The sequence below is a fragment of the Gigantopelta aegis genome, chromosome 2 (genome assembly GCF_016097555.1).
Source record: "Gigantopelta aegis isolate Gae_Host chromosome 2, Gae_host_genome, whole genome shotgun sequence".
Taxonomy (NCBI): Eukaryota; Metazoa; Mollusca; class Gastropoda; order Neomphalida; family Peltospiridae; genus Gigantopelta; species Gigantopelta aegis.
Genome location: NC_054700.1, coordinates 10,833,622 through 10,859,004, shown reverse-complemented (window position 1 = coordinate 10,859,004; position 25,383 = coordinate 10,833,622). Strand labels below are relative to the sequence as shown.

At 37.5% G+C, this 25,383-nt stretch overlaps 1 protein-coding gene across 3 annotated transcripts in view; it reads left to right on the top strand.

Moving 5' to 3' along the window:
• Positions 1-25,383, top strand: part of LOC121381114 (AT-rich interactive domain-containing protein 3C-like) — a 121,078-nt gene that overhangs the window by 15,991 nt on the left and 79,704 nt on the right. For 2 of the 3 annotated variants that reach the window (XM_041510234.1, XM_041510243.1), the window contains exons 3-4: positions 20,628-20,651; positions 22,310-22,382. In XM_041510234.1, the coding sequence (XP_041366168.1) occupies positions 20,628-20,651; positions 22,310-22,382 (97 nt within the window). The remainder of the gene's footprint in view (positions 1-20,627; positions 20,652-22,309; positions 22,383-25,383) is intronic. The other variant, XM_041510253.1, reaches the window with a different exon arrangement.

The following is a 25,383-nucleotide window of genomic DNA, read 5'->3' as shown; positions in this document are numbered from 1 at the left end:
CAAATTACAACATCGCGAACAAGTCACGAGCATTAACTTCACTCGCTGTTGCCGAACACGGGCAGGGCAGTTGTTTCGTCTAGGGGGCAGGGCAGTTGTTTCCTAGGGGGCAGGGCAGTTGTTTCGTCTAGAGGACGGGATTTAGCTCAGTCGGTCGAGTTCTCTCCTGAGGTGCTTGCGTCGCAGGATCAAACCACCTCAGTGGATCCATTCAACTGATTGGGGTTTTTCTCGTTTTAACCAGTGCACCACAACTGGTCAAAAGCCGTGGTATGTTCTTTGCTGCATGTGGGAAACTGCATATAAACGAATACTTTGCTGCAATAGGAAAAATGTAATGGGTTTCTTCTGATGACTAAGAGTCAGAATTACCAAATGTTTGACATCCAATAGCCGATGATTAATTAATCAATCTGCTCTAGTGGTGTCGTTAAACAAACCAAGCTTTATTTGTTTCGTCTTGCCAACCCTCTCTACACTACTGCCCCTCCGTTCTAACCCCCACCCCCTCCCTTCCCTTCTAGTCGCCCGCTGAGTGCGTCCCGGCAATGAGCGATTAGTTTGCTGACCAAACATGAAATGTAACGGCCCAGACGCTATCGCACATCAATCGGAACATGCTGCTTTAATCGCCAATATTAGATCCAGATGCAACAATTATGGGGGACATTTAATGCGATTTCCTGCTTAATTTACCATTCGAATCGGAGACCCAGTCCGGATTCCCAGTAGTTGGCGAAATGGTTTCGGCCGTGTTTGGGATAGTTTCGAGTTTTGATATCTGAGCGGCTGGCAGGAATTCACGGCTCATTTTACATCATAAGCGATTAACCATCTGGATTGGGTCTTCAGCGGCTTTTATATGGCGTGGTTATCACAGAAAATGATACAGAATTTCATATTTTTATCTCCGGTTCGACTTCTCAATTCCCAAGCGAAATCGCACGCGGGCAAATAGCATTCCTTTTCGTGCACCGCGGCCGTATTACGAGCTTTTATTGGACCGTCAAGTTTATGTCTATTTAACCGTAAGAATTTGCTTGCTGACTTTTTCTTTTGTAAAGACCTTTATTGCCCGTAATTAAGATAGGATCCAATTTGTCATGCCTTGTTCTTTGCTTGAAAATGTGAGAAATCAACAGTGAATAGGGAGAGTCAATAAACTGCCATCTTATTCAAATCGTCTTGTGATTTCTATCCCGTGTTTTTGGCCGTCCGTCAAACTGGCACGGCGGATCACCGCAAGCAGTGGGCTGTTTACCTTTAAAACGAGAACGTGTCATTTGTGGCACGAACCACGAGCGGCGGGCGAGCTCCGGGCTGCGCGCGACCATTCCACGTTTTCCCGCCAACTTTTCGCAGAGTCCGAAACGTCACAATCTACAGGATTCAGGGTCAGGGGGACCTTGATCCGCGGACTAATTCGACCAGGCAGTTCCTTTCTCGAACCACCGCTTTACATTGACATTAACTCGTTATATCGGGTCGTGAATTTTCACCTCTTTAATTACTCGCCGCTAGACGTCACTGCCACCATTAGAGATCTTTTGGTCTCGATTCCCCAAATTTCTTGAAGGTGCGTCACCCGTACCTAGTATTGTTCGCTCTTTGATCTTATTTGACTCAATTACGTTAAAATTGCTGAAATTCTACTCGGTCTGTTTTTGTCTTAGGTTCCGAAATTGTCGGGATGTTTTATTCCGACTTGCAAAGTCCTGATAATTTAATACTTTGTGCGAAAAGAGAAATACTATAGGACGTCTGCAAATGATGGACAAATCGCCAAGACTAACAACAATAAAAGCTACTTTAACAAAATAGTTAAAAATTAAATTAGAAACCTGTGTCACATATAATTTGCACTCCCCAGTCAACATTATACATAGATTAAGCACACACCCCCAGTGCATAATATACACTTCCCCAGTCTATCAGTGGCGTAGGCAGGATTTTGTATTGGGGGGTGGGGGTGCACCTGGCATCCAAGCAAACAATGATATCTAGTAGTGGGATATGACACAGGAACCTTTTTAATGTTATTAATAAGCGAAAAGGTAAAAATGTCCCGGTATTGGGGGGGGGGGGGGGGGGGGGGTCGGGGTTCCCTTGCACTGCAGTCTATATTATAGTTATTGTAACGTCAGTTAAAGATGCTGAGGTATGATATGATGAGCTGTTCAGTCGTTATTTCTCAAAGAAATTAAATAAATAAAATATGTAAATAATTAAAATAAATAAATAACCAAATAACAAACCATAACGACTAGTTATATAAACCTTAGCATATATCAATTAGATATCAAAATTGTAATCACACCATGCATTCGCCAAAAAAGGAGAGAAGCAATTATGGTACAAAGAAAGAAAGAAATGTTTTATTTAACGACGCACTCAACACATTTTATTTACGGTTATATGGCGTCAGACATATGGTTAAGGACCACACAGATTCTAAGAGGAAACCCGCTGTCGCCACTACATGGGCTACTCTTCCGATTAGCAGCAAGGGATCTTTTATTTGCGCTTCCCACAGGCAGGATAGCACAAACCATGGCCTTTGTTGAACCAGTTATGGATCACTGGTCGGTGCAAGTGGTTTACACCTATCCATTGAGCCTTGCGGAGCACTCACTCAGGGTTTGGAGTCGGTATCTGGATTAATAATCCCATGCCTCGACTGGGATCCGAACCCAGTACCTACCAGCCTGTAGACCGATGACCTGCCACGACGCCACCAAAGCCGGTCAATTATGGTACATGTATACTAGTATTCAACGGCGGCAAATGAAATATATTTCGCACGAAAACAAAAAAGCACAAACCCCATGTTGCATATTCTAAAAGTGTAAAAATTTAAATACTGTCATTGTGAGAAAACACGTTTTGTTTTTGAAATAACACGCTTTCTACGAAATCATTTAAATTTAAATCTGGAGACCCCCCCCCCCCCCCCCACAAAAAAAAACCCCAACAAAAAAACAAAACAAAACCCCACAAACAAACAAACAACAACAACAACAACAAAAACCCCAACAAAACCAACAAACAAACCTAAAAAACAAACAAAAAAACAAGCAAACAAACAAAAAACAAAACAAATAACAACAACAAAACCCCCTATATTTTGACGTCTGAAAATGTGCCTTGTTATTACTTGAAACAAAACATTTAATTATGCTGTTACTTTTAAGAGAACGGGGGTACTATTTGCACTGCTAAGCCGCACGGGAGTCAAAATACCGCCACAGTCGGTGATAAATGACGAAGCAGCTTTTTAAAGATGTCTTCACTGTTTTCACGGAAAGACGTATGCTGGAAATGCGTTTGTTGTTCAAGATGAGGAATTTTAAATGTCGCAGGAGTACAGATAATTATTCTAAGTCATACATACACTGATATCGGCATTTTAGATTAAACGAAAACTGTTTAAACTATTTCAGACATCTGTATTACCCATAATGCATTGTCGCTAAGCTCGTATAGGTTGCGAGAGGTCCAGAATATAGTTCCAGTTTCAAATTGTTTGAGAATCTTACAAGTTGGCTGTAATTTAAAAACGAAATAACACCAACAAAAGCAAAGTAGTGTTCTTAGCTAAGAAGGAAGGAAGGAAATGTTTTATTTAATGACGCACTCAACACATTTTATTTACTGTTATATATGGTTAAGGACATATGGTTAAGGACCACACATATATTGAGAGAGGACACCCGCTGTCGTCACTTCATGGGCTACTCTTTGCGATTAGCAGCAATGGATCTTTTATATGCACCATCCCACAGACAGGGTAGTACATACCACGGCACGGTTATATGACGTCGGACATATGGTTAAGGTCCACACAGATAATTACATGCAGTCAAAAAACCCGCTTCCACTAATCCATATGTTACTTTTTTATTACCAGTAAACGATCTTTTATATGCACTATCCCACAGACAGGATGACATATACCTCGGTCTTTGATATTCCAGTTGTGGTGCACTGGCTGGAACGAGAAATATCCCTTAGCTAAGAGAAATATAAACAGACTGGCATAGAGAAAAGGGTACGAGGGAGGGAGATAGATACAGGTACATTACAGTATATACCGAGATCCAGAATGAAATATACATATAGCACATGTACAAAGACACGGGTGGGTGGGAGGGTGAGTGAAAGAGAGAGAGAGAGAGAGAGAGAGAGAGAGAGAGAGAGAGAGAGAGAGAGAGAGAGAGAGAGAGAGAGAGAGAGAGAGAGAGAGAGAGATGATACAACAAAAATAAATACCTTTAATATATTTATGTTCCAACAAATACAAAATCATACTATTGTTTGTGCTTTATACTATGAGAGAGAGGGGGTGGGGGTGGGGACGAAACTTATCCCAGTGGTAAAGCGCTCGCCTGATGCACGGTCGGTCGATCGACCCCGCCCTCTCGGTGGGCCCATTGGGAAATTTCTTGTTCCAGCCAGTGCACTGCACCACAACTGATATATCAAAGGCCGTAATATATACTATCCTGTGCTGGTAATGAAAAAAAGATAGCGGGTTTCCTCAGACTATATGCCAAAATTACCAAATATTTGACATCTAATAGCCGATGATTAATAAATTAATGTGTTCTAGTGATATCATTAAATAAAAACAAACTAACTTTCTAACTAAAGTTTGCTTGTAACAATTATTAAATATTTGACACCCAGTAGCCAATGATTAATTCATCAATATGCTCTAGTGATGTCGTTAGACAAAATAAACTGTTAACTAAAAGAAAGAAAGAAATGTTTTATTTAACGACGCACTCAACACAGTTTATTTACGGTTATATGGCGTCATACATATGGTTAAAGACCGCACAGATTTGGGGAGGAAACCCGCTGTCGCCACTACATGGGCTACTCTTTCCGATTAGCAGCAAGGGATCTTTTATTTGTGCTTCCCACAAGCAGGATAGTACAAACCATGGCCTTTGTTGAACCAGTTATGGATCACTGGTCGGTGCAAGTGGTTTACACCTACCCATTGAACCTTGCGGTATCTGGATGAAAAATCCCATGCCTCGACTGGGATCCGAACCCAGTACCTACCAGCCTGTAGACCGGTGGCCTAGCCACGACGCCACCGAGGCCGATACAGCAGTGACTATGTCAAGTATCTCACGCGCATTACGTCATTTTTGTTGTTCATTCTGCATTTTACAAACATGACTCCTTCTATTGTTTTTAACTGGTTTTATTTTTATTTTTTTTAAACGCAAGGATTTTGCCCAATTATTTTACAGGCGGATACGACTTTTTACCATGGACGTGTTACTGTAAATTTCGGCCGCTGCAGACAGTTAAGTGGAATAGCGAACTCCGGAGAACGTTCCAGGTTTTAAAGTTAAAGCTATTCAAACGTACATGCGTGGATAAATATGAAGAAGGCTCGATGGGGATTTATTTTCATGAGTCATACATGGTCGGTGATGTCGGATTGACGGAGGGTGCGATAGGAACCAAGTTACTGACTTGAGTGGCAGTCCTCTTGGTGGCGTTCGGGGCATATCATATATTTGGTATTTGTTTTGTTTCTTTTCCCCATTAAAGCTGCATTCTCACCTCTCCGTCCTGTGAAAACAAAATAGCAAGACAAATACAGTTTTAATAAACCCACAATCATATTTTTCCAGGGATGTGAGAGGGGTTGGAACAAACAAGCTTACTGCGGCCGGGGTCCAGGGGCCGCTCAAGGGCCCCTGAAGGAAAAAAATTGTTTGCAACCCCTGGAACTGCCAAAAATTGCATTCAATGCTAACAAATCTAAACTGGTTATAACTTATAATACAAGACACATATCATAAACTTGAAACCGTGAAAACATGCAAATGAACTTTATGTGGTCAACAGTATTGAACATGTTTTTGATGTGGGTTATTTTTTTTTAGACGAAATGGAAATGCGCATTTACGCGTTTACGCGTTTACGCGTAGCTCTCAGATCCCCGTTTTTCCATCATATACGTATCATGGTACAGGACAGTACGTAGCCCGGTGGTGAGGAACCGACTCACGTTAGTGGACTAATTGGACAACTTGTTGGTCTAACCGGTTCTCCCCAACTGGTATAACAAAGGCCATGGTATGTTTTATTCTATGCTACCTGTGGGATGGTGCATCTAAAAGTTCCTTTACTTCTAATGGGGGGAAAATGGCGGATTTCCTCTGAAGACTACGTGTCAGATTTACCAAATATTTGACGTTTAATAGCCAATCATTAATTAATCAATGTGATCTAAAAATGTAGCAAGTTTCCTCAGAAGATACGTGTCAGAATTACCAAAGATTTGACGTCTAGTAGCCAATGGTTACTTAATCAATGTTATCTAGTTGTTTCATAAAACGGATGCAGAGGGTGGTGTGATGGGGGTCGACCAACCCCTCCCGCTCCAGGAACATTTTATTGTTTAATGTATTTTTCGATGTAACATAACCTGCACCCCAAAAGCTTCGCTCGCCACAATCTACACCCCTATTGCCAAATTAGATGCACACGTCCTGAATATTACTTCAATTTATTTACATTATTTAAAAATCTGGTGTCGGCAAACTTTATTAAAAAGTTTTATATTTAGGATGGTTTTTATATGAAGCTGTGATAACTAAAGCGTTTTGGCTGTTACATTAATTTCATATCGTCCTGGTTCACGAAATTCTGCACGTGTATCAAAAACTGTAAACCTTCAGGTGCGAGTTCTACAGCTGGTGACATACCAGACAATTCTTGCCTTTCTTCGTAATCTGTTTGAGAATGAAGAAACAGAAAAAGATGAAAGACGGGCAGATTACTGCGATTCGCCATTAACTCTCGCTCATTCTTATACGGAAAAGTCGCGGATTCGGACGGTAATGCCTGTGTCCACAAGCTCTTGTGATCTCGCGGAGGGATAAGCTTTGTCGACCAATCACAGATCACCAGAGGCGAGCTGGCGGCGTTTTGAGGAATTTTTCAGGACTCACTGCGAAAAAGAGTCTCTCACTTTTTTTGTTTTGCCAATGCACAATTATTTGGTGACATTTGCATATTTCTTTTGTGCCCTAAATTGATTGGATGTCTGGAAGGATTGAAAACTGAATATTTATATATTCATTCTTTGATGGGATTCGAGTTAATAAGGGCGGTTCAGAATTAATCACGTGGGGGAGGCGGGAAGTACTGTACTTATGCTGAGAGAAAAAACACAAGGGAACACTTGGTAGTGTAGACCAAAATATTGGCATTATAATGTCTGTATTAATACAAATATGAACTGTGGAATTGAATGTCAGTAATGTGAAATTGAATGTCACTGAATGTCAATAACAAGGTTAACTTCCTAACACTATGGATGGTTATTTTGGTTGCAGTCACCTTTTCCTGTTACCGTCGGTGGTCCCATTGGGCTATTTCTCGTTCCAGCCAGTGCTCCACAACTGGTGTAACAAAGGCCGTGGCATGTACTATCCTGTCTGTGGGATGGTGCATATAAAAGATCCCTTGCTGCTAATCTAAAAGGAGAAGCCTCTCTTTATATGTGTGTGGTCCTTAACCATACGTCTAACGCCATATAACCGCAAATAAAATGTGCTGAGTGATTCGTTAAATAAAACATTCCTTCCTTCTTTTTTCTGTTAGGTTTCGTATGATTCGTAATTTTTATCCATCAGTATATTATTTTATGTCTGATGTGTCTGCTGTTTATGGATACATGTTCTAAATAAATTTTCAGTTAGTAGATGTTGGGTATCCCCTCTTCCTAAAAGAAAAAATGGCTTCCGTCTTCCAAAGTGCGATCAGTTCTAGAATATCTCTTAAGTTTTCCGGGATAGATCTACAAGATTTGCATACATTTTCTTCAATCCAAAGCGTAAAATGAAACAAATACACAGGGCTCGAACTTAAGAATTTGTCTCCCTCGGCAATTTTTTTTTAATGGGTGAAACAGTCCTCCGACGGCAAGTTTGAGCCTGCATATGGCAATTTTTTTTAAAGTGACATTTGCCGCAAATAAACCTGACTGAAAGGCTATCTTGTTATATGTAGACATCTTTTAAATGTGCGAATGTTAAATATTGACAGATAATGTACACCAGGTGTATACATTTCGCCATTGTTGAGGAGCTTTACCGACGGCACAAAAGTGTCATCGGTGATGCTCTTTACCTACGGCAATTTATATCTCAACGACGGCAAATGCCGTCGGTGCCACCGTTAGGTTCGAACCCTGGATACAACTTGGAAGTATAAACGTTTTTTTCTTCTTCTTCTTTTCATAGTCTTCGTCTTATTTTTTTTAATTTTCTGTCCATAGTGCCAACATTTTGGTAAAACGTACTTGAATTTTTATTATTAACTTTAATCCAAAGCATAACACGGAACGGGTATAGCTTGGAAGTATAGACGTTTTCCCTTTTCTTTTCTTAGTCTTCGTCTTATTTTCGTATCTTCTGTCCATAGTGCCAACATTTTTGTAAAACATACTTGAATGTTTATTATTAACGTGAGTTTAAATTAATTAGAACCTGTTCATCTTAAGGTCGCTGAATACAGATGTGTCATACCCGAATACAACACTACGCCTCGATTCACAAGGAAAAGAGTATAAATATACAGAAATGCACTGAGTGAATTTATGATGCATCACAAAGAAACCAAAGTCGCTACATTAACATGAAATATATATGCACTTCCTGGAAAACATTTCTTTAGCATCATCTTGTATCGAATGCATCACCGTACACAACATCAACTGGGAAAACACATTATTGTTTTTGTTTTAAAAAATTAAGATTAAATAGTTAATGTCTTGCATTATGTTTGAGCTTAGCGAAACGTTTTCTGTCACGCTTTGGTTTTCTTTTCGATGGTTTCTTAGGCATTATAATGAAACGGAAAGTAATTGGTGGGGAATGTCCCAAGAGGACGGGTGCGAATTGTACGTCTTCAATAGAAAGGGTAGCGAGCCATACCGAGAAAGCACCGAGGGGTCCGATTTCACAGTACATCACATAACACGTGTGAATGTTGACATGGTCGGTTCCGTTTAATATGAGGTAACAGCCCTGTCGTTTTTCTGCGGGACTGTTCTTTCGTAAATGGCAAAATCGACCGTTTGCTGCAGGACTGTTGTTCCGTAAAGAGGAGGTCCTACTGTTATGTTACGAGTACCGGTGTGCGTACAAGTAACTGTTAAAACGAACCCTTCACGCCGTCATTATCTTCTCTTGTGTGACACTCCGACACACGGAAAGACACCGTTACAAAACACGTTCATTTTATTATGGGCGGATCACAATGAAATGACTGGAGGGGGTGACAAATTTATATAGTTTAGTGCCATAGGCGTACGGGCTCCCTTTTTTTTTGGGGTGGGGGTGGGTGCAGACTGGATTTTGCCAGAATTAAACGAAAATGCCCGAATCTAGATAACAACATTTGTTCATATTAGCATTACTACCAAACCGCTGTATAGGGTTGCTTGCAAACAAATCAATACGCATGGGTTACAACTAATTTTGAGGGTAGAATGATGGAAATACATGGTAAAAAGGTCTCAGGTTAGCACATTTTGCTCGAATATCTGTATAATTTTTGCCCGAATTTGAGGTTTTGCTCCAGCACTGGTGTGTGTGTGTGTATGTGTGTGTGTGTGTGGGTGGGGGGGGGGGGGGGGGGGTCAGTTGCCCCTGCCCCGTCTCGTACACTTACGTTTAGCACCATCTCTTGAGAGTGTAGAACAGAGGGGAAGACATCGTTACAAAACGTTTTATATTAGGGTGCAGATCTACACTGAACAGCCATGGATGGTTTACAAATATATATATTTTAGTCTCTCTAATTGTTGTTATCCGTAGATTAAAAGAATTATGATACTACGTTGCCGCTGTTCATAAAGTAATCAATATAATATTCACTATTACTTCATTAGTCGTCCAGTGTATTAAAGACATATTATCACAGATCACTGACCTATTTAATGGTCTAACAAAGTATTACCAGAACAAAACTAATTTGATTTGTTCCTAAATGTACTTTATTTAACCATCTTCATAACCACCATACTCCATTTATTAATGATATTTTGTAAAAATAATTGAATTATTGCAATGGTCCATAATTCAAAAACTGAAATTGTCGAGAGGGTTGACATGGATTTCACTCCATCATGGTTCAGTTAAGGTGATGCGATAGCTAGATTTGGTTTCCAACAGTTAATGTAATTTTTATTTATTATCCATTTTTAGAGAAAGAAGGCCCTTAAATCCGTGACAGTATGCCTTTAACATGTGTAATGCGGTCCTCGGGAACAACAAAAACTTGAACGCTTCAAGTAACTGATTATTTATTAAAGAAAATAAATAAATAAATTAAAACAAAAACAAACCCATAACACCTATACGGTTTAGCGAATATGTAGTTATTCGTATAAAATGTTTACACACAAACCTCGTTTTTATCTGTTCTGTATACGATAAATCTATTAAAAAGAACTACTTTTTTCGTGGCGTGTGTTTTGTTTTGTTTTGTTTTGGGATGGGGTTTTTTTTGTTAGTTTTGTTTTGTTTTTTGTTTGTTTGTTGTTTTTTGTTTTGTTTTTTGTGGGTATGTCTTATCAATGTACCGTGATTAAACAAATACTTTAAATGTTAATGATTTAACGTAATAGTGGAGCGTAATGCGTCTGACTTTTATAGAACAATAAAACGAACAGACTGTAATAAAATTATACTCGGTTTTTACTACATTCATATTTTCAAAGAAAGCAGACTATTATGTCTGTCTATATTATGTCGTATGCCTGTTTTATAGAGAGGTTATTTACACAACATTTTCTCTTTCTCTGTATAATTTTGTGGGGATAAATTATTGACAGTATATTGTATAACTACACTAAAAATACAATATCTCATACATATGAGATCTGATATCGGGGATTATTTTCACGTGGTTCAAAATATCAACGCAATACGTACCGCTACTTCGGCGCAATATGTCCCATCGCAGCTTTTATGATGTCACGCGCTGTCGTCGGATTTCAATATGTCTGTTGTTATTTTGTATTTCATATAATAATGTCAGTGGGACACGATGATTAACACTTGATTATTAGGTAATAAATATCATATTAAATTCCCTATCATTTCGTATCAAGTTTATGTCCCTCGTGAAATAGTTTTTTTTTTCTTTCACTTGAATTTTGTGACGAATGTAAATTATTTCACTCGGGACATAACTTGATACGAAACTATATGTAATCTCGTTTAATATTCTATTAAATCTTAATCGGCCAATGTATTTGCAGTAAACATAGCTTATGTGCATGTGCAGATGGGGTTTGTGTGGTCGATACCTCCCAACCCTAAAAGACACAAACTCACTCTCTCTCTCTCTCTCTCTCTCTCTCTCTCTCTCTCTCTCTCTCTCTCTCTCTCTCTCTCTCTCTCTCTCTCTCTCTCTCTCACTCTCTCTCTCTCTCACTCTCTCACTTATGATTTAAAATGTGCCATGCTCTTTGTATTATTCATATACATGTATAAAGAAATAAAGACTGATTGACTGGTTCGACACAATCTACCCTCCCCCCCCCCCCCCCCCCCCCCCATCGCACAATTTCCTGCCTAAGCGCCTGTAGCACACACACACGGGGAAGGGGGAGTATTAAGGTCCGCATACTATATTAAATTGATCATTAAAATGTGAATAGCTCGTTCTCATTAAAAACATGTGCCAATATCAAAATGAATATGACGGAAACTGGAAAATGGTAGACCAAAAGAAACTTAGTGTACTACGAGAAACAACATGTATTGGGGCCTATTTCACTAAACATGTTCGACACTCAATAGCCGATGTATTTTTCGTGATGGGGTGTCGTTAAACATTCATTCATTCACTAAACATCGCAAGTTTACGTCTGCTACTAGCAGTTATACCGGTCGTGCGTTTACACGTGTTTGGCGTCTATTCCACGCAGAAAATTACATCATTACGGACGATGGAGCATTTTAAAGACAAAAGAAAATGGCATATGTGTACTTTTAACTATATTTGTTGTACTGTTAGTAGTGATACGAATTGTGGTTTTGTCGTAGATTTACGTTTACGTGCAAAATGGCTTAACGATGTTGTGTGAAATAGGCCCCAGTGTTCTTCAGTTAGTGTAAAACACTTAGTATTAACACATATTTTGGTACAATACCGAAAATAATCAATATATAAAAGTAAGAGGCCTCTGAAAATTAATACTTTAATGCAAATTTTGTTTGACAACTACATACGCCGTCTAAGAATGTCGGTCCTGGGAAAACGGACAGAAGATATGAAAAGGTGTCCTTTTTGTTTTGAAAGTGTCATCTTTGGTCACCAGGAGCAGATTCTGATGTTGGTATTTCCACACACACGCACGCACACACACATGCATACACACACATGCATACACACACGCACACACATATACATACGCATATACACACACACACCATTTACTTTAGACTAAATATATCCCTAATTCATTAATTTAACTAGAAAGCAATTTTTTCATTTTCATTTTACGACAAGACTTGAAGAGACATCATGCAAAGCACATACATATAATACTATATCCCTAATTCATTAATTTAAATAGAAAGCTATTTTTTCATTTTCATTTTACGACAAGACTTGAAGAGACATCATGCAAAGCACATACATATAATACTATATCCCTAATTCATTAATTTAAATAGAAAGCTATTTTTTCATTTTCATTTTACGACAAGACTTGAAGAGACATCATGCAAAGCACACGTATACATAATACTACGTAATCAATTGTTTCGAGTGACAGCTCGGAACATGCCCCGCCACACGTGGCATACGAACTCTGCCGCTAATTACATACGGCGCGTACATTTACGCTTGTATACGAAACACATTGCCCCCGTCTTTAGCGCATCTTCCCGTAGTAATATCACTTCTTTATCTTATCAGTCAACATGTTCGCGCATGTCGGGCAGATAACGACGGACAAGGGTGATTAAGCGCTCCCATCTCGTCGTATAAAATCACTCGCACATTTCAATTTCAGATTACTCAATTCCGTTAGACGCTGTTGATAATTTCGGCATGAAATCGAGATTGCTTGAGATTTGTTGAGACACCAGCGGCGCATCATTACGCGCAGTGAACAGGGGAGATAACCCGGGCACAGGGAGATAACCCTGTAGGTGGCGCGCTTTGTTTTAATGGTGCTTCCTGACAAATCAAAGTTGGGTTAACCACTAACAAGACGGTAATAGATAGGAGAGATGGGGCTTAACAAAATGAAAAGTTAAGTCCTGAAATCGTAAATTTATTAATTTTGACTATACTACGTTGGACCATCCAGCCCCGTTTTACGGAGCAATTTTAGCACTAAGATCACCTTAAGTGCATAAGGTATGTATGTACTAAGGTGATCTTAGTGCTAAGATCGCTTCGTAAAATGGGGCCCTGGATGGTCCTGTAAGATAGTCATGCACTTAAGATCCCGTCGTAAAACGGGGTCCAGGAATGTAAAGCAATCCAAGCAATCCAAGCACTCGGTGGCACAGTGGTTAAGCCATCGGACTACAGGCCGGTAGGTACAGGGTTCGCAGCCCGGTACCGGCTCCAACCCAGAGCGAGTTCTTAAGGGCTCAATGGGTAGGTGTATGGCCACTACACCCTCTTCTCTCTCACTAACCACCAACAAACTAACAACTAACCCATTGTCCTGGACAGGCAGCCCAGATAGCTGAGGTGTGTGCCCAGGACAGCGTGCTTGAATCTTAATTGGATATAAGCACGAAAATAAGTTGAAATCAATCAATCAACCAAGCAGTTGATTTCATACCCAGGACAGCGTGCTTGAACCGTGTGGTTTGATATTGGCACGTCTGTTACTATAAATGTACGGTAAAGCTATGTTGGACAGACGATTCTTCTTTGGACTCAGAGTTTTGTTTTAGATGGGTCACCGATTTGGGATGGGGCGAGGCGTAGCCCAGTGGTACAGCGCTCGCTTGATGCGCGGTCGGTTTGGGATCGATCCCCGTCAGTGGGCCCATTGGGCTATTTCTCGCTTCATCCAGTGCAACACGACTGGTATATCAAAGGCCATGGTATGTGCTATCCTGTCTATGCGATAGTGCATATAAAACATCCCTTGCTGCTAATCGGAAAGAGTAGCCCATGAAGTGGCGACAGCGGGTTTCCTCTCTCAATATCGGTGTGGTCCTTAACCATATGTCCGACGCCATATAACCGTAAATTAAATGTGTTGAGTGCGTCGTTAAATAAAACATTTCCTTCCTTCCGATTTGGGTACCATTGATGAAGACATTACCAGAGCTCCGCCAGATGCTGATCAAAGTAAAGTTTGTTTTATTTAACAACACTGGAACACCTTGATTGATTAATCATCGGCTATTGGATGTCAAACATTTGGTAATTCTGACATACAGTCTTAGAGGAAACCCGCTACATTTCTACACTAGCAGCAAGGGCTCTTTTATATGCACCAGGTTTATACACATACAGTTACATAGTAATGATGATACAGCATTGTTTTTGTTTTTTTTAAATTTTACCTTTTTTAGCCCCCCCCCCCCCCCCCCCCCCCCCCCCCCAATCTGAATGTGGCCACACGGACTCTATTTGTTATCAACATGAATGGTTCACGTAGGCCTATTTGCTCGTTCAATTGGTCTGTTCATTGCTGGAGAGTCCGTATCTAAAGATTTTCGTTTGTAATCCGGTATTGGCCCTTGAGACACCAATACGATTGCCGTAAAGCCTCCTCAAGACGAGCCGTCCACCAGAATTACATGTCAGGAGGTCCGTATTGTGGCAGGGTATTTGTACACTATTACGTCCACCAGTCGTCCATTGATGAAAATGCATAAATATTCAGCTATTCCTAATTTCTAGAGAGAAGATTTTGTATAGACGTTGGTGTTGATGTAAGGTGGGAATATGGACCTGGGCCCCGTTCCACAAAGCGATCTTAGCCCTAAGATCACCTTAAGTGCATAGCTACCTTATGCACTAAGGTGATCTTAGTGCTAAGAACCCATCGTGGAACGGGGCCCTGGTCGTACCTAGATTAAAATAATTGGAGAGGTGTGACAGGGCTCATATTGTTCGTTGTTGTATTAGCTAATTGCTAAGTTTTATACACAGTGGCTACAGCATTCAGTCTTTGAAAAAAAGAAAAAACTGTTTTATTTAACAACGCACTCAACACATTTTATTTACGTGGCGTCAGACATATGGTTAAAGACCACACAGATATTGAGAGAGGAGACCCGCTGTCGCCACTTCATGGGCTACTCTTTTCGATTAGCAGCAAGGGATCTTTTATATGCACCATCCCATAGAGAGGATAGTACATACCACGGCCTTTGATATCCTAATAGTGGTGCACTGGCTGGAGCGAAAAATAGCCCAATGGGCCCACTAACGGGGATCGATCCCAAACCGACCGCGCATCAAGCGAGCACTTTACCACTGGGCTATGTCTCGCCCACTTCCAGTCTTTGGTTAACAAAATTCTCCTTAAATTAACCACATTTTAATAGTTTTCTTGGAAACATTATGTATATCTGAAAATTGGCGAAACTGAAATTGATTCCGCTGCGATCCATGGTCCGGGTGGGAGTGGAGGGAGGAGTTAAAAAAAGATTTGTGGCAAAGTAATATAGGGCTTTGTCCTGCTAATCAAAATTGTAATTTTTAAAAATTAAAAAAAGGGCACTTCTTCTTATTTGTTAGTTTTCTCTCTCCCTCTTCCTCTGTGGGGCTCTGGAGTGATTCGGTTGATAATAAAAAGTAAAACTTAGAAAATTAATAAAACCTGCTATGGACGACTGGACAGACAGAGAGACGGATGGAGGAGTAGAACGAACGAACGAACGTTTAAAGGGACAGAACCTAGTTTCAACCCGTGAAAATTAACACTAAGTTTATTTAATCTACACACCTGTAACATATTTGAATAAAGTTACAACTGAATGAAACGCGAGTCTGTGACTTTGAAATGGTGAAATACCCTTTAAAAATAGATTAAAACTCGACTCCATAACTGTTACTTCTCAGACGTACGTGCGTTTTTAAAAATATGATAAATGCATTTTGTGATATTAAAAACATCAGAAAGACCAAAACCACTTCGAATGTACGGAAACTGATAATCTAAACCATAAAATCTAAGTAAAGTATGATTTCAGTTATCAAAAAAGGCTGTAATAGTCAGTTTAAAAACTAGGGTATGTCTCTTTAAACGACGCTTCAGCACGAACGTCTCGGCTATTGGCCGTCACTCTGTAATATCGGAGAAGGCCTATACAATTTCAGTAATAAAGTCAATGTAGCTGATACGCAAAATTCATTGAAGAAAAATAGTCTTCTTATCGTTGGCACCAGATAATTACTTTTTAGCAAAAAAACTAAATGCACCGTTAGCATCTATTCAATACACATGTATAACGTTTTCTAATTTCATATATCTTATTTTAATTTTATTTCGTTATCATATACATTTATCTAATGAATGTCCATTTTAGATGAAGCCAAATAACACCCACTGGTACAAGGTCAAAATTCATGTCTAATTTCTATAATTAAAATTGTCTGAAACCATAAATATGAATAATTCAGTTAATAGTTTACAAAAAAATTATGTCACAAATGTTTAGTTTTTTGTTATTGAACAGAGACTCCATTTGCATATTTATTGAATTGCATAATAACTTGTTACTCATTGCATTAAAAACAATAGGACTAACGAATATTAAAATAGAACATTTGAGAAGACGGATCAACGGAGAACGATAAACATTCATACACACTTTAAAAAAACAAACAACATACACACACACGCGTTCTCGCACGCACATACAGGTGCAGGGAAAGAGATGGAGAGACGGAAATAGAGAGGGAGAGTGATGAAACTGGGATGAGATGGAGAGAGACAAAAAGTCAAAGAAACAGACAAAAAGACATGCAGGAGAATGCTACCAAAAAAATGAAAAAATACAAAATACATCGGCTATGAAGAACTGATGATACATATAAAAGTCCTGAAGTTAACTTTAAACATAGAATAGAATAGATTAGAATAGATGTTTAACGACATCCCAGCACGAAAAATACATCGGCTAATGGATGTCAAACTATGTTAAATGCAAACATTAAATGATGTGAACTTTAAACGTAAAAATATAAAAAAGGTGAAAAAAAAAACATTCACGGGATCATAACACATATATGGTAACGGTGTATAAAACATATTTTAAACCCCCCCCCCCCCCCCCCCCCCCCCCACACACACACACACACAAGACTGAATATGGTGGTAGTTCACAAACGGCTTCACTTTGGCGCATAAACAGATACCGGGTGGCATGTCATCTTTCCGTTGTCCCTCGGTGTTTATTTGTTTATTTTAATGAATATTTATACGGGCGCAGATTAGAGTGGCGGATTATCGGGCACCTGCAGACTTGACTAAATGAAAAGCATCACAGGCTTCACCCCTAGCCCACACCTGTGGCAGAATTAAGTAAAATCACCGGGCCCTCAGTGGGTTTGTTAGTTAATATTAATGCGAATTGTTTGTAGACAAACGCGGCCTCCGTCTCGTAAATGCGAAAATCTGCGAAGACGAAATGAGTCGCCGATCGCGGCATTGTTGGAGAACTTCAGTATAACAAGTTCGCGAACAATACGCCACTGTGAGGAAATGATTATTTACCTAAACAATACTTCATGTATTTATTATAGGAAAAAAAAAAAGAGGAGAAAATTCGTTTTTGATGGCTTTTATTCCCAAAGGGGGACCCCCATACACTGCGCTTCTTGTCAAAGAGATGTATGCTTTTATATCAAAGCCCGGTTTTATACCCTCGACAAATATTTATATATTTGTATAAATTTGATTAAATCTTTGTGGGCTTGATTCGCTGTCTTAGCTTGGAATGTTGCCTTTAAGTTCGCCAATATCACACTTGAAATGCGACCGAGCTTTGATCACATTGTGTGGCACTTTGGTGTCTTTTCGCGACTACATGACTTCCACGAAAACCAGACAAGTCTGTTTACATTTGTTGAGAAACTCCCGGCCGACGTTTCCCCGCTCCTCTATCTATTTAATTTGCACCTTGATGGAATATTATAAACCTGAATCCAGCTTTTATTTTCATAACTTACCATACAGTGTACCGTCGCGATTGCTTCTTATTTATACCCCGTGGGGTTTTAATGAAAGCGGAAAATTGAATAAATCGGAGAAAGAGTTTTCGAAATGAAAAGAGGCGCTTATAGTTCTTTATTCGTTTTCCGTCGTGATAACCGAGGTTTGATACGTCTTATATTAAATGGTCACGGAAGATGCATGCACACTTGATGATTGTGAAGAAATTATTATGTTTGTCAACTGTGATTAAATCTTGCTGAAAATTATAATGTAGACCCGTAGTTGGATTTTGTAAAGTTGTGGCATTGAAATCAGCGATGGGTATATGAAATTAATAAATGTCACCGTCAATGATTGTAAAATAAGTATATTTTACGAATATAACGTTTTAATGTTTGGCGTTTACAGAACCGCCTTATACACTGTATAAACGATGTAAATAAAATATCATGTAATTAAAATAATAATAATAATAATTTCACATGTATAATTATGTCATCAATATAAATACTATTAAATAATAAAAACTCTTCAGGAAATTTAATAAACAGAATAATGGGATTTTTTTCATATTCTTTCAAACATTATAGTACAATCAGTTTTAAATAATTACTGATTCAACATTAACAAATAACGCAGAGTTATTTTATTAATTTAAAATAATGAACGTAGTTGAAACGATCTATTTTGTTTTCTATGTAGTGCAAAATTGAGGTTCGGTTTTTTGTGTGCGTGTTCTTTTCAAGTCACATGATATGATTTGGACCAATCCAAACATTTATAAGAAAATAGTATTTATAGACTGGAAGTAATTCATAACATACAAATTCCAAAAAATATCATCTTATGTCGTAAGTTTCTGAGCTATATAGGCCTTTTAGCAATTTCATAACGCTCATCGGATGCGGTATGAAACGTTTTGGGGAAGGAGGTGGTTTATTTGTCGAGAGTTCGCTAAGTCTAACGTTTTTTAAAATAATTGTCTTATTATAATATATCAAATAAAATGCAGCCAGTCTGGTATTAATAACCAGAAGAAGTTTGTTTTGTTTAACGACACCACTAGAGAAAATTGATTAATTAATTAATCATCGGCTATTGGATGTCAAATATTTGGTACCCAACACACATTTACAAACAAAAAATCTAATGGTATTGTTCTTATTATTGTGATGTGAAAGCAGGGATGGGACTATATTGACGAGTATTACGTAATTTTAGAGAGAGGAGTGGCAATAGTATTATAAAATATGACATATGGTGGGAGGGGAGGGGGTAAAAATGTAAAATTTTGCCTTACATAATTGTATACATTAAATAATGTTTAAATAAGTTCGCCATCATCTGACAACATACGTATTTCTCGCTACACATGGCCATATCTCACGTGGGAGATTTAAAGACGTCTGATTGACTGTTCTACAGTGATGACCTAAATACTAGCTAAAACCACACCATCCAATGAAATTAGCACTCCTGAAATAAACTGCTATGAATAGCCCTGTGAATGCTTCACTTAAATATTTTGGAGTCTGCTTTTACAGAATGTATGTCAAAATAGAAAATAGAAATACGACACTCATGTCTGTTAGATGCCATTCGTTGTACAACTCATTTAAAAATGTATCCAACCTGCTTTTGCTCATTAGATGAGCTTTGAAACAATTTGGAAGATAAAAATGTATTGGTATTTAACAAACACACATGCAGTATTCTCTATTTACATCACTAGTGCATATGATATACAAAGTTCAGGGCCGTACTCTGATCAAAATCTTGGGGGGGGGGGGGGGGGCACTACATTTATAAAGAAATGAAACACTATACAAATTAAACCCTGAGATGTGCATGCTATTTTCTGGAGTAAAAAAAGAAAGTAAAGTGAGATTCTCAGAGGGGCAACTGATACCCCCCCCCCCCCCCCTGGAGGGTATGGCTCTGAAGTTAAATAATAAGTGGTGAAATAATTCTTTGATATTATAATTATTTTTGTCTTCTATTTATTATTCATTTATTTTGATGATTACTTTTTCAATGTTTATGCATTTCTTTTCTTTCACATTGAAATTATTAGAATGATGCACCACTTGATGAATATTTATTTGTTTCTATATGTTTAAATCTGTGTTTTTTCATGATCTACCATTTATGCTTGTAATGTAATTTATCCCATACACTAGCTGACAGTTTACAATGTGCTTGGTTCCATAAACATGTAGTTCACATGATTAAACATATATTTAATTTATATGACCTATTTAACAGTTAAAATATTTACTGATATTTAAATGGGATATATCTAACATTATTGGCTTTACGTATATATGATTTTTTTCTTTTTTCTAAAAAATTGTTAAAACTGCTAATATTACTACTATTCAATGACCTAAAAGCCTAAACTGCTCAATAAAGATTAAAATTGGTATTTTTTCAGGGGCAGTCCCAAGAATTTAAAAAGGTGGGTTGAAATATGAGGATTCAAGACTCAAGAATTTTGTAAGATTTCAAAAAACCTTTAATTGAAGATCTGAATTGGTTATGGTTCCAGCAACTGGACACATTGAAGTTTGGACGACCTTTTGGCCAGCCCAGCGGTGGTGATTGTATTCCTACGCCAGACCAATGGGCTGTTATAAAACACAAATTACAATATTAGGAATTAAATTTCTTTAAGCAAATCACAGGATGTTGTAAACCACATATTGAAATTTGATTTAGTCTCAAAACATTTAATTTTGTAGCAAGATTTATACTTAGATTTGAACATTATCTCAGAATTGATTCAGATAAATTTTCATATTACATCATGAAAAAGCAGGCAATTCAAAAGGAGACATTAAAAGTATGTTTTTGGGCCATTGCATGAACCAAAAAAGGCAATTTAGTCCATTTTCAAATAAAAATCTTATATTATAAGTTTTTATTAGGACTGAAAATTATCTAGATTGAACTCTGGAAGCTCTTTTTTGTCTAGTCTCATACAATGGATAGTCTGATAATGGTACATTTGAACACAAATCAGTATACGTGTATTTTAAACTTTGAGAATCATCATTACTAGACAAGTGTGTTTACCAAGATAACTTGCTAATATTACAATATATCTATAACTATAGTTTTCAATTGCAGAATAATGTTTTTCAAAGTTAATAACTGTTTTCAACAACCAATTAGAAAGAAGATGGCTATTTTTAAACAAATGCTATTTTCCTTTATGGTAATCACTACTTTCCAATAGAGCAACTGTTTTCAAATTTAACGCCTATGATTCATTGACATTTTTAAGATAAGTTTTTTGATGGTAGCATTTGTTTTAGAGCATGACTATATTTTACAAACTTTGTAGTTCTGTCTTGTTAGAACGATCGATGTTCAGTTGTTGTCAGATATAAATAAAGCAATGTTTACTGGAACCATGTCACAGTTCTATCAATCAGCTAAAATTCTAATACATACAAATTATAAATATTTTAGAATAAAACCTTAGATTCCATCTGTTTTGATTTCAACCCATTCAAATCTGAAATGCTACAATCAAACTTTAAATTCCATCCACTGTAACACCAACCAGGTGATATCTATTATATTGTGTGGGCAGGACATAACCCAGTAGTAAAGTGCTCGCTTGATATGTGGTCTGTCTGGGATCAATTTCCATCAGTGGATTCATTGGACTATTTCTTGTTCCAGCCAGTCGACCATGACTGGGTTATCAAAGGCCGTGGTATAGGCTATCTTGTCTTTGCATATAAAAAATCCCTTGCTACTAATGTAAAAATGTAGTATTTGACATCCAATAGCCGATGATTAATAAATCAAGGTGCTCTAGTGGTGTCATTAAACAAAAACCAAACTTAAAAAACCAAACTATTATGTTGTGAATGAAAACTTTCAAATTCCAAGCCTAATATCTGCAAATACTCTAAACTATTTTATTTCTGATTATTCTCACTTCCAACAATTTTGACCTTCTTTGTTTGAAATTCTTAATATTTCTAAGTCTTGTATGGCATCTTATGCACGCACTGGAGCTTGCTTAATAATGAAATGGATAATCTTTTGATGTATTTGTCCAGTTTTCACAAAGCATAATGGACTGTTTTTGATCTGTTGCAGTTGTACGAACTGAGTGAAGATCCAAAGAGAAAGGAATTTCTAGATGATCTCTTTGCCTATATGCAAAAGAGAGGTGAGTGTTTCAAGTTGTGTGTGTCACTGTGTGTGTGTTAATGCGTTCCTCTTCTGAATCGAGTTTACAACTGACATTTCACGAATCAGACTGATCACACAGCTGTATTGTTCATGACAGTGTATTTTCATTATTAATTTACTTGCAAAATTTCTATTGTCTTAATAAAAACCAGGGACATTTATACACATTTATTCATGATTTCTATCGTCTTAATAAAAACTAGGAACATTTATACACATTTATTCATGACAGTGTATTTTCATTATTAAGTTACTTACAAATTTCTACTGTCTTAATAAAAAACAGGAACATTTATACACATTTATTCATGACAGTGTATTTTCATTATTAATTTAATTATAAAATTTCTATTGTCTTAATACAAACCAGGGACATTTATACACATTTATTCATGACAGCGTATTTTAATTATTAATTTACTGACAAATTTCTATTGTCTTAATGAAAACCAGGGACATTTATACACATTTATATGATATACAGTTGAAGTTGGTGATTTTAATGTCTTAAGATACTGGATCAACACACATAGATATGAAATGGTGTTCTTTTAATGAAAACCATTGCCATATATACACATTTATGTACAGTTGAAGTTGGTGATTTTAATGTTGAAGATACTGGATCAACATGCTTTAGATATTGATGGTCTGAAATAAACATGTTGGTGATGAAAATTATGCCATAAAACAATTTTTCAACATCGATCGACTCTTCAGAGTTTGAGGTCTAGGTAACGAAGTTTAACTGTTTATGTGTTTATGCATGTCTTCTGTGAGTGCACCTGAACCCTTTGGAATCAAAGCTGTGGACAGAAAGAGATGATGTCCCATTTTACCATAACATTAATATTTCATCATCATTCTTCATCTTTTCTTCTTATTTTTCTTCTTTTCTTCTTTGTCTTCTTCTTTTCTTCATCTTTTTCTTCATCATCTTCTTGTTCTTCTCATTCTTCTTAAACTTCTTCATCTTTTCTTCTTATTTTTCTTCTTTTCTTCTTTGTCTTCTTCTTTTCTTCATCTTTTTCTTCATCATCTTCTTGTTCTTCTCATTCTTCTTAAACTTCTTCATCTTTTATTCTTGTCCTCCTGTTTGTTTCTTCTTCTACTTCTTTCTTCTTCTTCATCTCCTTCTTCTTCTTCTTCTTCTTCTTCTTCTTCTTCTTCTGCTTTTTCTTCTGCTATTAATCTTTTTATGACTATCATGTCAATAATCCAGATGCAGCAATGAAATTTATCATCTTCTGGTGGTCACTGACAGATCCCCATTTTATTATTCTCCAAAATCATCTAATTTGAACAAGACCATTAGCATGTTCAAACTCACATGTTTTGCACAAGACAGATACATGTATTAGATATGGAAAGTAATATAGAATATAATATGTAATATAATAACCTTAATTCGGTGTGCATCAATCCAGTTTAGCACAGCTCTTTTCACTGTTTCAATTTAACCTTTTAATTTTTGTATCATCACTTCTTTTACACATTTACCTCAGTTTGACACCCAGTATCCAATGTATTTGTCATGCTGAGGTGTCATTAAACATTCATTAAACATTCATTCATTCATTCATTCATTCATTCATTCATTCATTCATTCATTCATTCATTCCATTCATTAATTAAAGCTAGGGCCCCGTTTTACAAAGCAATCTTTGTGCAATGATCACATTAAGTGTGCGTAAGATCGTTCTTCACTTAAAGTGATCTTAGCACTAAGATCGCTTCATGGGACCCTGCCGTTTAACTCTGAATTCATATTTAACACTGCAGCATCAACACGGACATATTTTTCCCATGATGTTTGACAATTTTGGTGGGGTGTCTAGGAACGCCATTGGATTGTCTGCAAGTCATCAGTATCAAACTGTCCCCCATTGATAGGCTTAATCCATAAGTCTCATAAACTACGGCACTTTTGCGTCTGGCACACACTGAGATTAGAGGTTAAGGCTGAGTGGGAAAATTGACTCTAATTTTTGTGCACCGGCTAGATGAGAATGGCCACCCTCCCATTAGAGTAACAATTACGGTATAGGGTTTCCACACTCGCTGAGTCACCTGTACAACAGGTAGCTGGCATTGTCACCAATCACACGAGCCTCGGTTTTCAATACACTCGCAGTCTTGTTCAGCGGGTACCTGCAGTTTAGTACAGTGGTTAGCCTGTCGGTATATTTGTTTTTAACTCTTTTTTTTTTTTTTTTACATGTAGATTAATGTAGTGGTTAGCCCGTCGGTATATTTCTTATTAACTTTGTACATGTAGATTAGTGTAGTGGTTAGCCCGTCGGTATATTTCTTATTAACTTTGTACATGTAGATTAGTGTAGTGGTTAGCCTATCGGTATATTTGTTTTTAACTTTGTGCAAGCAGATTAGTGGTTAGCCTATCGGTATATTTGTTTTTAACTTTGTGCAAGCAGATTAGTGGTTAGCTCACCTGTGTATTTTTATTCACCTTTTACCTGCAGATTTGTGGTTAGGTCACCTGTATTTTCTTATTTACCATTTACCTGCTGATTAATTTCATGGTTAGTGGTTAGCCTATCGGTATATTTGTTTTTAACTTTGTGCAAGCAGATTAGTGGTTAGCTCACCTGTGTATTTTTATTCACCTTTTACCTGCAGATTTGTGGTTAGGTCACCTGTATTTTCTTATTTACCATTTACCTGCTGATTAATTTCATGGTTAGTCACCTGTATATTTCTTATTAACTTTGTACCTGCAGATTACTTTAGTAGTTAACTCGCCTGTATATTTTTTATTCACCGTTACCTGAAAATTAGTGTAGTGGTTAGCTCACCTGTATATTTCATATTAATTTTATACCTGCAGATTGGTTTAGCCATTAACCAATCGGTATATTTCATATTCACCTTTACCTGCAGATTAGTTTAGTGGTTAGCTCACCTGTTTAATTTCTTGTTTTTTACGTGCAGAATAGTTGGTAGTTATTCCGCCTGTA